This window comes from Kogia breviceps, chromosome 7 (genome assembly GCF_026419965.1).
Source record: "Kogia breviceps isolate mKogBre1 chromosome 7, mKogBre1 haplotype 1, whole genome shotgun sequence".
In the NCBI taxonomy this organism is placed as follows: domain Eukaryota; kingdom Metazoa; phylum Chordata; class Mammalia; order Artiodactyla; family Physeteridae; genus Kogia; species Kogia breviceps.
In genome coordinates this window covers 14,312,328-14,327,164 of record NC_081316.1, presented here as the reverse complement: position 1 = coordinate 14,327,164, position 14,837 = coordinate 14,312,328, and the positions used below count along the sequence as shown (strand labels likewise).

General features: G+C 44.6%; 2 protein-coding genes across 7 annotated transcripts in view; one reads left to right on the top strand and one right to left on the bottom strand.

Annotated features, from left to right (window-relative positions):
• Positions 1-962, bottom strand: part of RTN3 (reticulon 3) — a 63,401-nt gene extending 62,439 nt beyond the window's left edge. For 2 of the 5 annotated variants that reach the window (XM_059069953.2, XM_059069955.2), the window contains exon 1: positions 395-810. In XM_059069953.2, the coding sequence (XP_058925936.1) occupies positions 395-539 (145 nt within the window). In that variant the 5' untranslated portion in view covers positions 540-810. Of the gene's footprint in view, positions 1-394 lie in introns of all 5 variants that reach the window. The other 3 variants (XM_059069956.2, XM_067037468.1, XM_067037467.1) reach the window with 3 other exon arrangements.
• A 5,893-nt stretch (positions 963-6,855) lies between these two features.
• Positions 6,856-14,837, top strand: part of ATL3 (atlastin GTPase 3) — a 51,477-nt gene continuing 43,495 nt past the window's right edge. Inside the window, exon 1 of one of the 2 annotated variants that reach the window (XM_059069964.2) lies at positions 6,856-7,229. In XM_059069964.2, the coding sequence (XP_058925947.1) occupies positions 7,184-7,229 (46 nt within the window). In that variant the 5' untranslated portion in view covers positions 6,856-7,183. The remainder of the gene's footprint in view (positions 7,230-14,837) is intronic. The other variant, XM_067037466.1, reaches the window with a different exon arrangement.

Genomic DNA, 14,837 nt, shown 5'->3' with positions numbered 1-14,837 from the left:
GCAATGCAACGCAACCCTTTCACCACCATCCCCTCAAAATCGTAAGGAGTCATTTCTTCTACCACCAACCTGCCCCAATCCGCTCAATCTCTCTAATCCTCCACTAAATCACCCCGGTTCAGAGGACGGCTCCCCCCGAACCCGTGTCTTTCCCCACCTGCCCAGTCTCGACGTTAACGCCCACTCTCAAAAGTATCTCCCCTCCCCCAACCTGTTTTCCTCACACCCCGTTATTTTCTCACCGCCTGCAAGACCTGACGCTCCCCTCCCCCTTACCCCATTTTCCAGACGCTCCTTCCCGGGGGCTTAAGCCTCCAGTACGCGAGAGTGATTTGCAGTCCCTGACCCCGAAGGCCCCCCCATCCCGAGGTCGGGGTCCCCCGGCGCGCCTCACCAGCACAGGAGGAGCCGCAGCTCTTCGCCCCCAGGGCGGGGCAGGCTCCCGGGCTCCCGCCGCCGCCACCGGGCGTAGAGGACTCGGCCACGGAGGATGACGAGGAGACGGATGGAGACTGAGTGGCCGCCGACGGCTCCGCCATGGCTGCGCGAGCAAAGGCGGGAGAGGGGTGAATAACGATGTGGGACGGGAGAGAGGGAGGGAAAAGAAAATAATCGGGCGGCTGGCTCTCCGAAGTCGCCTCGCCTCCCCTCGTTCCGAGGACAGTCCGACAGACAGACTGCCTCAGCCGAGCGCCGCGAGAGGGCGGAAGCGCGAGCGCGCAGGCGCACAAAGGGCCCTAGGGCTGGTGGCGCGGGCGGGAGGCGGTCGAGTTGAGGCGCCCAGCGACGCAGGGCGCAGGCGCAAGAACTGTCCCTCCGCGCTCTAGCAGGGAAGGAGGGGCAAAACCGGCTTCGCCCAGCGCCAGCGCCAGTGGCTGGGGTGAGCCGTGCCCCTCGGGGATCAGGCGCAAGGGGCGTGACCAAGCATCAAGCCCCGCCCACCACTGCGGCCGAAGTGGGAGGGGGGCCTGCGGCTTACTGTTGCTTCACGGCTCTTTTTGTGAACGTTTTAGCGTAGGCTGGTTATGTGTTTTAACGATAGAAGTTTCTTTTTGCTTCCATTAGTGGAGAATATCTTTCCCACAGATTCCAGAGCCGATGTCTTTTGTCTGATGCGTTCCTGCTCTTAACTGCAGTGGTGAAAACCACAGTGTAGGCCCACTCTGCAAGGTGCTTTATGAATTTTTCTGGATGTGTTGTAACATCTCATCACCATGAGGCAGAGATGGCACGATGTCCCATTTGGTAGGTGGATAAAGATGCTGTACAGAGTGAAAAACTATTACTTACTCCAGTCACATTGCAATGCAGCCGCAGAACCTGCTTCATGTTCTTATCTCGTTACTGTTCCGAAAGAGGTATCCACCTTGGGTCTCAAGGTTGTCCTTTCCTCTAAAAAGACTAACAGATAGAGAAGACACATTCTGAATGGAAAAAAAGCTGAGCTAATGAAAAAGGAAGAGCCAGGAGATAACATCCTGGCTGTGGTTATGAGGGATGGTAAAATGAGGTACTAAAAATTGAGAATATGGCACAAAAGACACGTAATTGAATTTTATTCGTAGCCTAAAAGAGGTCCTTAGTGAAAACTGTATTTGAAACCAGATATCTAGCTTATACTGGATTTTGTTCTCTTTTTGGCTTCTCTTTGGTCGGCTTGCAAAATTCAAAGCCTTCTCCCTACGTCTGGTCAAGTGATTTGAAATGTGCCTGATTCTTTTAAAAATGTAAATGTAGACTGGAACTAATAAAGATGAAGACTGTAGGCTTTGTTATTGCTAAAGCAGCAATCGATGACCAGAAGGGCAATTGCAGGATCAGCAGATCCTGTAAAGGTGCAACCTCATGAAGGGGGAGGTAGCCAGCCAAGCAGCCACAGAGAGGAAAAGTGATCTGACCAGAGGAAATCTTCTAGAACAGTCAGTGGACTACATCTGTCCTTGACAGTTTTTAAGGTCAGGTAAAGCCCAGACAGGAAAAACACTCCTGGCCAATTGAAACACTCTGAAAAAAGGCACAGAGAATATTTCCCAAAATAACTTTGTGGCAAATATCTAACTCTGGCACTTAACAGCATCAGATGACACTGCAGCAACCTGTCCCTTAGATGACAAAGAGAAATGCAATCCAATCTGATGACCAAGCCAGTTATCTACCCATTCTGATAAATGCATACATTTAAAAAATTTACATTATTAGGTGCTGGATAAGGAAATGAATGAGGCTGGTCCCTAACTCTGACAGCAATTGCTAGGATCTGCAGACCCTGGCTGGAAAGGAATCATGTTTCCATATCTAGAAAGAGAGAAAAGAAGATAAAAATCAAGACAGTGATGTGTCTTGGTGGTCTCTTCAAACCCTTCAGATTTTTTACTTAAGAGGCCTTTGTGCTCGATCCAATTCCTCAAGCTGCCTTTCCTTCCTGCTCTCATTTGCTGTACCAGTAAATTTCCCTGAGACTGACTCTTGCTTGGGATGTTATTTGTATACATGGTTTGTTTCCACAGATGTTTACTGGTCACTTGCTGTGTGTATGATGGTATCCTGGGAAATTTGGAGGGATCCAAAAAATATGTTTGTCCTGAGCTTACAAGCTAGTTGGGGCTTAGAACATACTCACATAAAGTTTAAAAAATGCAAATTAAATAGCAACCAAAAACAACCCCCAAACAACACAAAATTATAATGCTGATTAGATGACAAGTGAATTGTATGAATTTAAGAGTATAGGGCATCACTGTGGAGTTATAGTGACTTGGGGAGGTTTTATGAAGAAGCTAACTCAGGAGTTGGGAGTGGTAAGGAGGTCATTAAAGGCAAGGGAGAATGGTGTGAAGCAAATGCATGGGCTGTTTTTGTGCAAGTATACAATAACACTTCCCTCTGGGCAGACCAATCACAAAAAAGCACCCCTTCCTCCCAGCCCAGCCCATGATGCATGCCAATGCTGGCTTGACTAGCAGAACTTGGCCTAGATTTGATTCCGTCTTGCTCCTCCCCTCCACAGGCTGCATTAGTGCAACACAACACAACACAGCCTTCTGTGGTGGCTGGAGGCCTAGAAGTGTGAGATGTTTTGGGTACGGTTAGCCCAGGTTGGCTAGAGCCAAGGGCTTGAATTAGGACAAGAGGGAGATAAAATGGGGAAGATGGGTTGGGAGAAGCAGTAACAGAGCCTTAAAGAATTGAGGGTTCATCTTAAGGCTAATGGGGATTCAGCGTAAGTTTTCAGGCAGGGAAGGGCTCAGGTGGGATTGTTAAAGTGCTCACTGGAGTACAGCCATTTCTCAGGAGTTCTGAGCAATTTTTACTGCTGAGGCACTGAGCTGGGAAATCTTTCTTGGCCCTATCCTAATGGGACAGGTATTTACAAAGCTAATTTCCCACATCATTTTCTAGGCCATCTTATTACACAGTTTATTTATTTTCTTGACTTTTAGAAAAAAAATTATTTAATTAAAAAATTTAATATAGTCACATGCCACATATGTTTATATTCAAAAGTATATATACTATAAAGTTTTATTCTATCATCAACCCCTCTCCACCCACTGGTCTCCTCCTCTACACTCACATAGGTAATTACTGTTAGGAGCTTTTTGTGGCGAGTGCACAGGTGAATATAGCAAATCTATATCCTTCTTTTTAATTTATTTTTATTTTTATTTTTGGCTGCGTTGGGTCTTTGTTGCTGTGCGCGGGCTTTCTCTAGTTGCGGCGAGCGGGGGCTACTCTTGGTCGTGGTGCGCAGGCTTCGCACTGCGGTGGCTTCTCTTGTTGTGGAGCACAGGCTCTAGGCGTGCAGGCTTTAGTAGTTGCGGCATGTGGGCTCAGTAGTTGTGGCTCATGGGCTCTAGAGCACAGGCTCAGTAGTTGTGGTGCACGGGCTTAGTTGCTCCGTGGCATGTGGGATCTTCCTGGACGAGGGCTCGAACCCGTGTCCCCTGCATTGGCAGGCAGATTCTTAACCACTGTGCCACCAGGGAAGCCCTATACATCATTTTATACACGAGCAAAGTAAGGTACTTAAATGACACCCAGGGACGCCAGTAGTCCAGTCTGTCCTTTCTGAGTGCCCAGACTGTTGCTTAAATGTGGATCCTGCGAGTAGGTGGTAGGAGAGGAGGCTGAGCTGTCAGCACAGTCAGTAAGTGATAATTATTTACTTGGCTGTTTACCCCAGGAGGCTGTGAGTCTCTGGAGGACAAGAATGTGTCTTATGCATTGTTGCAGCATTACTGCCTAGCACTGTGCCTGGCACGCAATAAACGCCCTATTTTTGGAAAGCTGTGGATCCTGAGTCACAGTGGATATTATTGCAGAAAACAATTTTACTATTTTTGTGCTTTGTAACATAATTCAGTATCTCGAATATTAATGACTTTGTTTTGCTTTTCCAGAATTAATATAATGATTCCCAATCTTTGAGCACTAATTATGCATGTCATAATTGCCAAACACTTACATCTCATTTAACCTACAACTCTGTGACTTGACTTGAGTATTCAAATCATTTGGCAGATGATAAAACGAGTTCAGAGAGGTTAACTAACTCACCCAAGTTTGCCCAGCTACTGAGCATCAGAGCTAGAATTCAGCGCCAGGCTCAGTCTGACCACAAAGCCAGTGGCCTTGACCATTCAGACATGTCTACATGTCACCTATTCTGGAAAACCACAAGGAAAGCTCAGCCTTTGGTCATACCACATGACTCAATTCAGAGTGAGATGGTTGAAGGCAGGCTCAAATCAGTCTCAGCAATTTTTAGCATTTTGAACCTCCACTGTTTTGATGACCCTGGATATTTGAGAAGGAAACAACAATAACAAAACAGGTTTCTTGTTTACAGGGGTTGTTTTCTAAGCTGTGACTAATCCTAAAGTCTACCTATAATTTGTAGTGTTGTTCTAAGTGTCCAAAACTTCTACAGTGTATGGGGAAGCTGATGTGCTGACACTGACCTTGATGTTATATTGAGAAAGATGTAATGTATTTTTTTAAACACTTATTTATTTTACTTATTTATTTTTGGCTGCATTGGGTCTTCGTTGCTGTGCACGGGCTTTCTCTAGTCGCGGCGAGCAAGGGCTACTTTTCATTGCGGTGCACAGGCTTTTCATTGTGGTTGCTTCTCTTGTTGCGGAGCATGGGCTCTAGGCGCGCGGGCTTCAATAGTTGTGGCACCTGGGTTTAATTGCCCTGTGGCATGTGGGATCTTCCCGGACCAGGGATTGAACCCGTGTCCCCTGCACTGGCAGGTGGATTCTTAACCACTGCATCACCAGGGAAGTCCCTAACGTATACCTTCTTTATTCTTCCATTCAATAAGTATTTGAGTTTCTACCATCTGCCTGGCACTGTTTGGGGGCACTGGAGATATAGCAGTGAACCAAAACAAAAATTCCTGTCCATTTGGAACTTATATTCTAGTGGGAAGAGACAAACAAAAATAAAAGTTAAAACTTAAAGTTAGATGGTGAGAAGTCTTATGGAGAATGAGGGGGAAGAGGAATATAGAATGCTGGGAGGTATGCTCAATTTTAAATTCTTACACTGCATGTTGCAGTTGTGACAAGTCATTAGCCTCTGGCCCCTTTCTCTTCTGAGCATGCCTCATAATGCCCTGGATTTGTGTCACATCCTGTAGGTCCTGCTTTCTGCACACCCATGTGAGACCCCAGGAACCACCTGTCTTGAGGTTCTCATCTAGTTTCTTGCTGGCCAGAGTTAATTTAGATCTAGCCTAGACTCAAATATAAAGCCTGGACGAGGGTATTCAAATACTCTTGAGAGTTTGCAGAGAATCAGAAGGTGCAGGGGAAAAGAAATCAAAACAGGACCTCTTCAAGTAAGATTAGGTAGAATTATCTTTACCTTTTTACTTCTAATCACTCGGGGAGTGAAAAACAGCTCAAGGGCGTGGCAGGGCCTAGAGATAGCTGGAAGGAGGTTCTGGGTGGGTTATAATAGTTAATGTCGAGGCAGAAGAAAGAAAGTGGAATAATTTGTCGAGTGAATGAGGCAATGGTGATGCCAAGAGGTGGTAGCAGTGGGGCGGGGGGAGATAGAGGCTTTAGCCACTCATAAGCTCCACCAGCTATTTAGCCCCAAGACAACTGCCCCTACCCCAGCGAATCCAAAATAACAATATTCTTCAATTGTGACAACTGACATTTTCTCAATCACACGTCAAGCGTGAATAAAAGCATTTTTGGAGAATCCTGTTTTGTACTGATCGTACCATACAGTTTAAGTAAGAGTGTGATTGCCAAAGCAGCTCCAAAACAAGCTCCCCTAAGCCAGAGATTTACAAAATATGGCCATGGCTTAGACTGGACAAAGCCAGTGGAAGGACTTTGCCTGTAAGTTCTTACATTAGCTGTTAGAGTGGCTATGGTGCGCCATCAGGCTTGGACAGGGACGGGAATGGGGGCGAAGTTGCTGATGGTGATAATGAAGTCACGACCTCCTCCCCTTGTGAAGTCAAAATCACTTAAGAAAACAGCGACGCTCGCGTCACCCAGGGTTGAGGCCTCCCTTCAGTCCTTAAGGGCAGAGTGCCGCCGACCTACGGCCCCGCCCAGCGTTAAACACCGAAACCTTCTCAAACGCTGCCAGCAAGGGGTCTGAGGCCGGTTCCTCCAACGCCTCCGCTGGGGGCCTGGCCTCAAGACTAAGTGAGGGCAGGGCGGGGATGACTGGGCGTCCCACCGCTCCCTGCACAGCCTGCTGGGAGTTGTAGTTCAGTCGTCGAAGAGCCGCGGCAATCCCCATCCCTCTCTTCCGCTTCCTCCCCGCCTGGATGAGTGCGCAGAATGGGAACCGTTGGAGGGTACCCAGAGAGCGTGGGACTACAATTCCCAACGGACGGTTCCCCCAGGGCGCAGCCCCAGGTAGCCGGCAGCGAGTGTCGGACTTCAGCGCACGCGCACACGCCTCGGGCGGTGGCAGAATTCGGCCGCGTGCGCTTTCCCGCTCCAGCTGGCTCGGCGCTCGCTGCACCTCGGGCTGCCGGTTGATCCTCGTCAGCCCGCAGTCTACGCGCCGTCTTGTGGTTTCGCGCGCCGCTCCTTCTCCCTAGTTTTTTGTAGAGCCCAGGCCACGCCCGTTTCCCGCCGCCAGGGCCTGGTTCGTTTCCGCCCCTCTCTGAGCCCCTGCTCCTTCTGCTGGAGGCGGAGGCTCCATGTTGTCCCCTAAGCGAGTGGTAGTGGCTGCATCGGGAGGAGCAGGTGAGGCGCACTATTTCCCCCGAGCCCGCTCCGTGGCCACCCCCGCTCCCCTCCCTGTTGTAGTTTCGAGGAGACCGGACGCCCGCGCCGCCGCCCTTCCTCGTCCCGGGGTTGGGACCGCTGGGGTCCCTTGGCCAACGAATTCGGGTCCGGAGGCTGCTCGCGGGGCCGGGCCAATCGGACGCGGGCGGCGCCTTCCTCCGCTACCGGCTGGGAGCGGCCGCCTTCGGGGGTCGGGCCCTGGGCCCGGAGGAGGCCGTTAGTGCCCCTCGGCGCTGCCTCCGCCCATCTGGCCCTTCCCCTCCCCACCTGGGGCGGCCCCGGAGGGTCGGTGGTCCTGGGGCGGCGTTTAGAGGCTGAGCTGGGCGCTCCGGGCTGTTGCCCTCTCCCTGCCTAGGCGCTTCGTTCGCTCGCGGGCCGGGAAACCTTGGGCCGAGTGGCTCTGGCCGTATTAACGGGCCCAGGGAGTGGGGAAGGTAGATGCTTTATTGTTCAGCCTTTTAAAAAGCTCTGGAGGGCTGCGACGCGTCTTTGAGCTGGAAGCTGTGTTTTTAATCTAAAGACATTGCGTTACAGGAGGCATTAGGGAAGTCGATTTTCAACCCGCACTTATCTCCCTAAAGGAAATAAAAGAATGTGGCCTAAATTGATTTTTAGGAAGTTCTTTTAGTACGCAAAGCATAGGGAAAGTATTAAAGAAAAAACAGTCACCATAAATTCATGGATTTAAATTGCATCTGTCATTCTACCTGGCTTTATTCTTGTTTGCTGTGTGTGCTGTTGAAATGGCCAGAAGTTTTCACTCGCGAAATCTAAAGGCAAAAAAAAAGAAGAAAAGAACATTGTTTGAAGACTCTTTTAATAAATCCGAGTCCTCAAATTTGAATACGAAGTTGGATGGAATGTTTTGGGAAGGAGAGAAAAGAACTAACGGACCAAAAACGTGGTTTCACATTTTGGCTGGCTTTTGGAGAAGCAAAACCTACGTAGTTTTAAACCGCGACAAGTATTCAGCATTGCAGTGTACTGAATTTCAAATTAGTGTTTTTTTCAGTCCCAACAGAAACCAGCTCATAGTATAGAAATCTCTGTTGCTGCTTTAACACCTGTAAAGGAAACACTTGATTGAAAAAGATCTCTACCTAGTGAAGCATTACACTAGTAGAGCAGGTTGTTTTATTAGCTGTTATTGGAGTAATCATAAAATTAAAAGTAGTAAAAAGTAAGGATAAATGTGATGATGTGTACTAGCATAATTGTCTTAGTTTTCACTAAATAGGACTTGTTTAGATTAGGCTTTTTTAGAATTGGTTTTCTATGATGTAGCACGTGCATTTTTCATTTTTATGATTCCTAAGTCATAAAATAAAAGGTATACTCACACTAATTATTTAAAATGAAATAATAGAGAATTGTAAGAAGCAAGAAATATAAAGTCATCGCTACTTCCCCAATTCCCCAGGGGTAGTCATTACTCACAGTTTGGTCCTAAGATTTCTTTCAAGTACCTTAGGGAACCCTAGGTTGTGTGAACTTGTTTGAGGTTTAAAATTTACCTGCAATGACTTGGCATGCCTGTTAAACTTTCTATGGCCTTGTGTCTTATACTGAGAAATTGTTTAAGACAACTACAGTTTAAAGTTAGTCTGAATTTTAAAACATTCTCCTGACTTATCTTTGAGATTCTAGGAGCATATTCTCTAAAAAATATCAAGGGGGAAAAAATGAGGGGAAAACTTTTAGTTAAAAGAAAAAAGTCTTTTAATTGCTGTAGAGCTGTGGTTCTCAGCCCTGCTGCTGCACATTAGAATAACTTGGGGTTTTTAAAGCCTGCCAATGCTTGGGGCCCACTCCCAGATTCTGATTTCATATATCGAGGGGCTAGGCAACAGTTAAAAAAAACACCCCAAAACCCAAGTAATTTAATTTCTGTACTAATATATACACATTTCTCTGTAGGTGGTTGCTTAATTTGAGTTGATTTATTACTTTATAGGAAGTATAATTTGTAATGTCAGTATTTTTGTATTGAGTTGATACTCTTCCATGCACATATCTAAAGAATGCCTTTTATTGGTATGTGTTTGAATTGTTAGAATGTTTTGATTGTTAGAATGTGTTACATATATTTCACAGATAAAGTATCAATATATTACAAATCAGAAAATAGGTTTTAGTGGTATAGTAGGTGAATAAGCAAAGAAGTAGGTTAACTCTTTTTGACTTGAAATGATAAGGACTCCAAATCAACTATTGCCAATTAAGAAAGTCTTATTCAACCGGAATACAGGTAATTAAAACCTTCAGGTAACCAGATTGATTTTGGTGGTGGTCTTATTTTTAGGGTAAAGTCAAATAAGATGAATATTGAATTCATTCTATTAAAAAGATTATCTTTTTAATAGAATAGCCTGGCATCTATTCTATTAAATACCTGTATTAAATTAGATGCCTGTAGTATAGCCTGGCATCATTTTTAGATTCAGCCCAGTCTTTGCATTTCTGAATCTTTAGTACTGTTTAGTCATAGTTGATTTTCCTAAATCCATTAAGCACTACAGAATTCTTAATTGACAAAGAAAATGTGGTTTTGTTCAGCATTCTGTGCTAAGGTACAAATTTCCCCTATTCTGTTAAGTTGCATTTAAATAGAATTTTCCCTGAAACAACCTTAAAAATATACGTGTATCTACCGGCATGCTTACTGCCTTGAGACAAAACAGTGTATGAAAGCACTCCCTCACCATCACCAAAAAAAGAGCCACACCCAGCAGTTGTAGAGTTGCCTGAGGGCTTTAGTGTACTTAGCCTTACATATGATGATGTGTTTTCTTTGGCCTTCTCTGTGAATTAGGAACTTTAAAGACTGCCAGTGAGAGCAAGGCATGAAAATGGTATGCTTCTGTTTTTGGGTGTGTTGCTTTTGCCCTTTAGAAAATGTGGTATTTCAAAAGGAGAGTGGAAAACTCAGGTCATAACTTTACCCTGAGTCATGCACGCTACTTAGTGAAATGTTTCTATAATCGTAGTTAGGATTTGCTTTTCAAAACTCTCTGGGCAGTAAGGATGAGTACTGAGGCTGGCTCTACCCCAGTGGTTCTTAACCCAGGGCTGTTTTGCCTGGTTGGGACACTTAGCAATGTCTGGAGACACTGCTGGGTCTCACAATCAGGAGGAAGCGCTACTGGTATCCAGTGGGTAGAGGCCAGAGTTGCTGCTAAATATCTTGCAGTGAATGGGGTAGCTCCCCACAACAAAGAGTTATCCAGCCCAAAATATCAGTGGTGCTGAGGTTGAGAAACCCTGGTCTAAACTGTTGACTTGATCTACTAAATTCTGTCTGAATTATCTGAAATAGCAATTGTAATTGCTTCCAAATAACTAGTTTCATTGAATTTATCACTGTTCAGATGGTCTTCTCAAGTATTTGAGGGACATTTAAACTTTTTTCCCCATAATGCTTTTTCTGATAGAACTTAATTCTTAAAATTTACGTTTTCCATAGGAGCAGAAAGGCCAATTATAATTCAGAAGTCTCATCTCCTTTTGTTTAGCCTGTGCAGCTACTTTTTTTTTTCTTTCTTTCAGTCCTTTGAAAATTCAGAAATAATTCTAGGAAGAATCAGCGCTGTAATTTGCTCAGATCTCTACAGATTTGTCCCTATAATAATTAATTTCACTTGTTAGTCTTTCAGCCATTCTGTTTGGGTTGTCTTTTTGTTTTAGTGCAGAGCTTCTCCATTGAATCCAATCATACAGCGATTGTTTGAATAGGCATACTTAAACCTTTTGGTTAGTCTGGATTAAGGTGTGTTGGGTCCAAAGTAAAGGATACGTCAGTACTTTAAAAGTAATTAGAAAAAATGTTGTAGCTTCCATATCAACTATTGGAGTCCTTTTTTTTTTTTTTTTTTTTTGGAGTCCTTTTTAATTATCCAGATATTTTCAACATTTCTGCATACTTCGAAATGATGGCTGATGCAGTGTTACTATGAGCTGTTTACAGCACTAATCAGAATTGTCAGTATGATATAGTTCTACCACTCACTTTTTTTTTTTTAAACTTAGGTTTTCCCTAAACTTAGGTTTTTAAGTTCACTTAAACGTATACAGATGGTCGGGGAACTAGGATCCCACAAACTGTGTGGTGTGGCCAAGAAAAAAAAATACAGATGATAGATGTGACTGTGGTCCGGCCGTATCTTTGTATGTATGTGTAGAAAATGTCACGCCTGTTATTCAGATAAATGAACATGCTAGAGCATGACCTCTTCATATGTAAGTGAGCCTTACTGTTGTCATCTCAGAATGCACACCTAGACCTTGGGGAATGATGGCTTCGCTGAAGGTTGCCACTTAAAGGTTTTTCTAGTACTAGCCCTGGAGGTTAGATCTCCAGAGTATACGATTACTGAGAAGTGGGAGTAATTTCACTGCAAATGGAGCATCTCTCCCACTTAATGAAACTCCTAAAACAAACCCCCAAGTCTTTGGTGGGGTCCTTGCTGAGCAAGTTGCTTTAATGTTTTTATCCTCGTAAATTTTGATCTGTTCTTCTTTAGCCAGGACTATACAATTTTAAATTAAGCCAAGCCATGAATATGTTACCCAGCAAGTTTGGCCAATTTAGATATCCAGGAAATTTTCAGTTGTTCAAGAGATTGAATTTTAGAGCTATAAAATGGCTTTATCTAACTGCCTGATTTGTAGACGAAACTGAGACACAGAGAAGTAAAGTGATTTACTCATGCTGTTACGGTTAGTACGAAACTGGGCCCAGAAATCTGGTCTTTCCTGATTGTTAGGGAAGGCCTTTCTCCTGTAGATACTCCTTCACTGTTATTAACAGTCTTTGCCAAGCCAGGAGCTTAAGTCATAGAAGGAAGAAATGATAGGGTCTGGTGGTATGTTTCATATAGGAAGATGGAGTCAGGGAAGATGTGAAGGCTGAAAGGTAGAGATTTGAGAGAAGTGGAGCAGCTGAGAGGATTCATTTTGATGATACTAAATGTAGACTTATAAAATGTTAGAACTAAAAGGGTTGCTAGAGGTTAAATCTTGACTGATTTTACTGTTGAGACTGAAGACTAGACATTCCCAGAATCACACAGGTTGTTAGTGGTAGAACTGGAACAGGAACTTGTCTCCTGACTCTTGTACCCATATATTTCTACATGATACTCCTCCGAGAGTGAACTGATGGTGGAATATCCAGGTGAATCTGTCCCTTAAGCAGTTGCACATTTGGACCTAAGTGCAGGTTAGAAATTAATGAAGTTGCATCACCAAAATAGAGGGTGTAGTGAAATTATAAGAATAAAGAGCTTATTCAGGGAGAGGTTGAGAACTGCGGAAGGCTAAAGAAGGGCGTTGGTGGGTATCACGGGAGGCTGAAAAGGGGAACCAGTGAAAGGAGATGATAAAAAGGCTGGAAGAGAACTAGGAGTGGGCACTGTTGTGGAGTCCAAAGGTATTAAGAAGTTTCAGAAGTGGTTGGTCAGTGTGTTATATCACAGGTGTAGAGTTGAATGAGAATCAAGACAGGCCTATTGGATTTGGCAGGAGAGGTCATTGATGAACTAGGGAATGGTTTCAACGGAGAGACTGAGAGGAAAGTCAGATTGCAAGGTGATAAGAAGGGAATGGGTAGATCAGTGGATGAAGACACACTTTCAGGGAGGTTGACAAAGAAAGGAGACTGGGAGGAGGAAGGGAAGAAACTGACTTTTATTGAGGTTCTTTACATGTACTGTAGGGTTTAGTGTTCACAATACTAGGAAGCTATTATTCTGTGGTAGATACTGGGGCTGAATGTGGTCATTTCCCTACTCCCCAGGGGCTCCCAGGAGCTCATTACAATATTGTAATGAGTGGAATAATAGTAAAGGTTTTAGTGGAAATAGGAAAGTGGGTTCTTTTTATGGAGTCCCTAATATGTGTCAGACACTGTGCTTTGAGATGGGTATTAGAGTTATAAATAAATGGAGCTACAAATGGTTAGAAATTTATCTACAGTCACATTGTGACTAAATGGTGGAGTTTTTCGTTTATTCCCCAACTGTTTATTGTATGTCTACTCTCTGTGGGCACTGTTCTGGTTCTTGGGGGATATAGCATTGAACAAAAGAGACAAAAATTTCTGCCTTCATGGAGCTTACATTCTAGAGGTGAGAAAGTAAGGATTTAAGCCCTGCCGTCTCTCTTGATTGCTTTTAGCGTACTGTGCAAAGTGATGGACCCTGAGAGGATGGGGTGGGCGATCAGGACAGAGGGAGGGTGAAGGTGATTATTGAAGGATGAGCAAGTGTTTGCTGGAGGTCAGGTGGAAGAAACATTTCAGGCCGTGAGAACAAATGGTTGAATAGGCTGTGTCTTTGAAAATTTGGAATCAAGACAGGACAGGACATGGATCCTAACTTTTCTCCTAGGAGGAAGACCAGTGAGTATAAATTTACCTGGGAGGATGAGGAGAATAAAGAATTAGAGGAACGAAGGCAGTAGGGCGAATGGTGAAAGGCTTTGACTTACAGGATGGAGATTTTTTAGCTTTCAGCCATCAATCCATAAAATGTTTTGGTAGTTTTTTAAAATAAATTTGTTTTATTTATTTTATTTTTTTAATTTTGGCTGTGTTGGGTCTTTGTTGCTGCATGCAGGCTTTCTCTAGTTCCTGCGAGAGGAGGCTACTCTTGGTTGCAGTACACATGCTTCTCATTGTGTTGGCTTCTCGTTGCAGAGCATGGGCTCTGGGCGTGCGGGCTTCAGTAGTTGTGGCATGCGGGCTCAGTAGTTGTGGCTCGCAGGCTCTAGAGCATGGGCTCAGTAGTTGTGGCACATGGACTTAGTTGCTCCGCGGCATGTGGGACCTTCCTGGACCAGGGCTTGAACCCGTGTCCCCTGCATTGGCAGGCGGATTCTTGACCACTGTACCACCAGGGAAGTCCTTGATAGTTTTTTTTTTTTTTATGTAGTTGCTGTCATGATATGTTTTTGTACTGTAATGAAGGCATTCATCCCTGAAGGATGAGGTAACATCCTTAAAGCCACACTCGGGGATGTTGACTTGCATGATCAACGTAACAGGCAGGAAAGGTTGGAAGGTGGCATGGCTAAAGGAGAGCGCCCTGAGGTTTTGATTAAGGGATCCATGAGATTGGGGGGCGGGTTGTCTGAGATGCGAGGATAAATCAGCAAAGGAAATTTACATGGTATCTAGAAAAGGATGAGTGGAAGTAAGATTTTTACTTGGACGATCAATAATATAGTTCTCTTGTCTTAGGAAGTGAGAGATAAAGATAGTGTGGTGAAAAGTGAGCAGCTCTATTTGTTTAAATTGAATTATTAGTGATGTGTGCAGTTTAAAATGATTTTTCCCTTAAGTGGATCCAAACCAAAGGAACAAGATCTTTTAAAATCCGGTGTGCCCAGTATACTGTCGGAGAGAAATGCAGGATCACCCCAGCTGCCTCAACTAAATATAGCCTGGTTCTCTTCTTTTTCACTTTGCTATAGGCAGAAAGAGGAAGAGATGAGGGAGGGCTTTATCACTTTATTTTTAAACTGTCCTTCTTAGTGGTCTTCATCGTCTCTTGAAGTGCAATTCGTTGT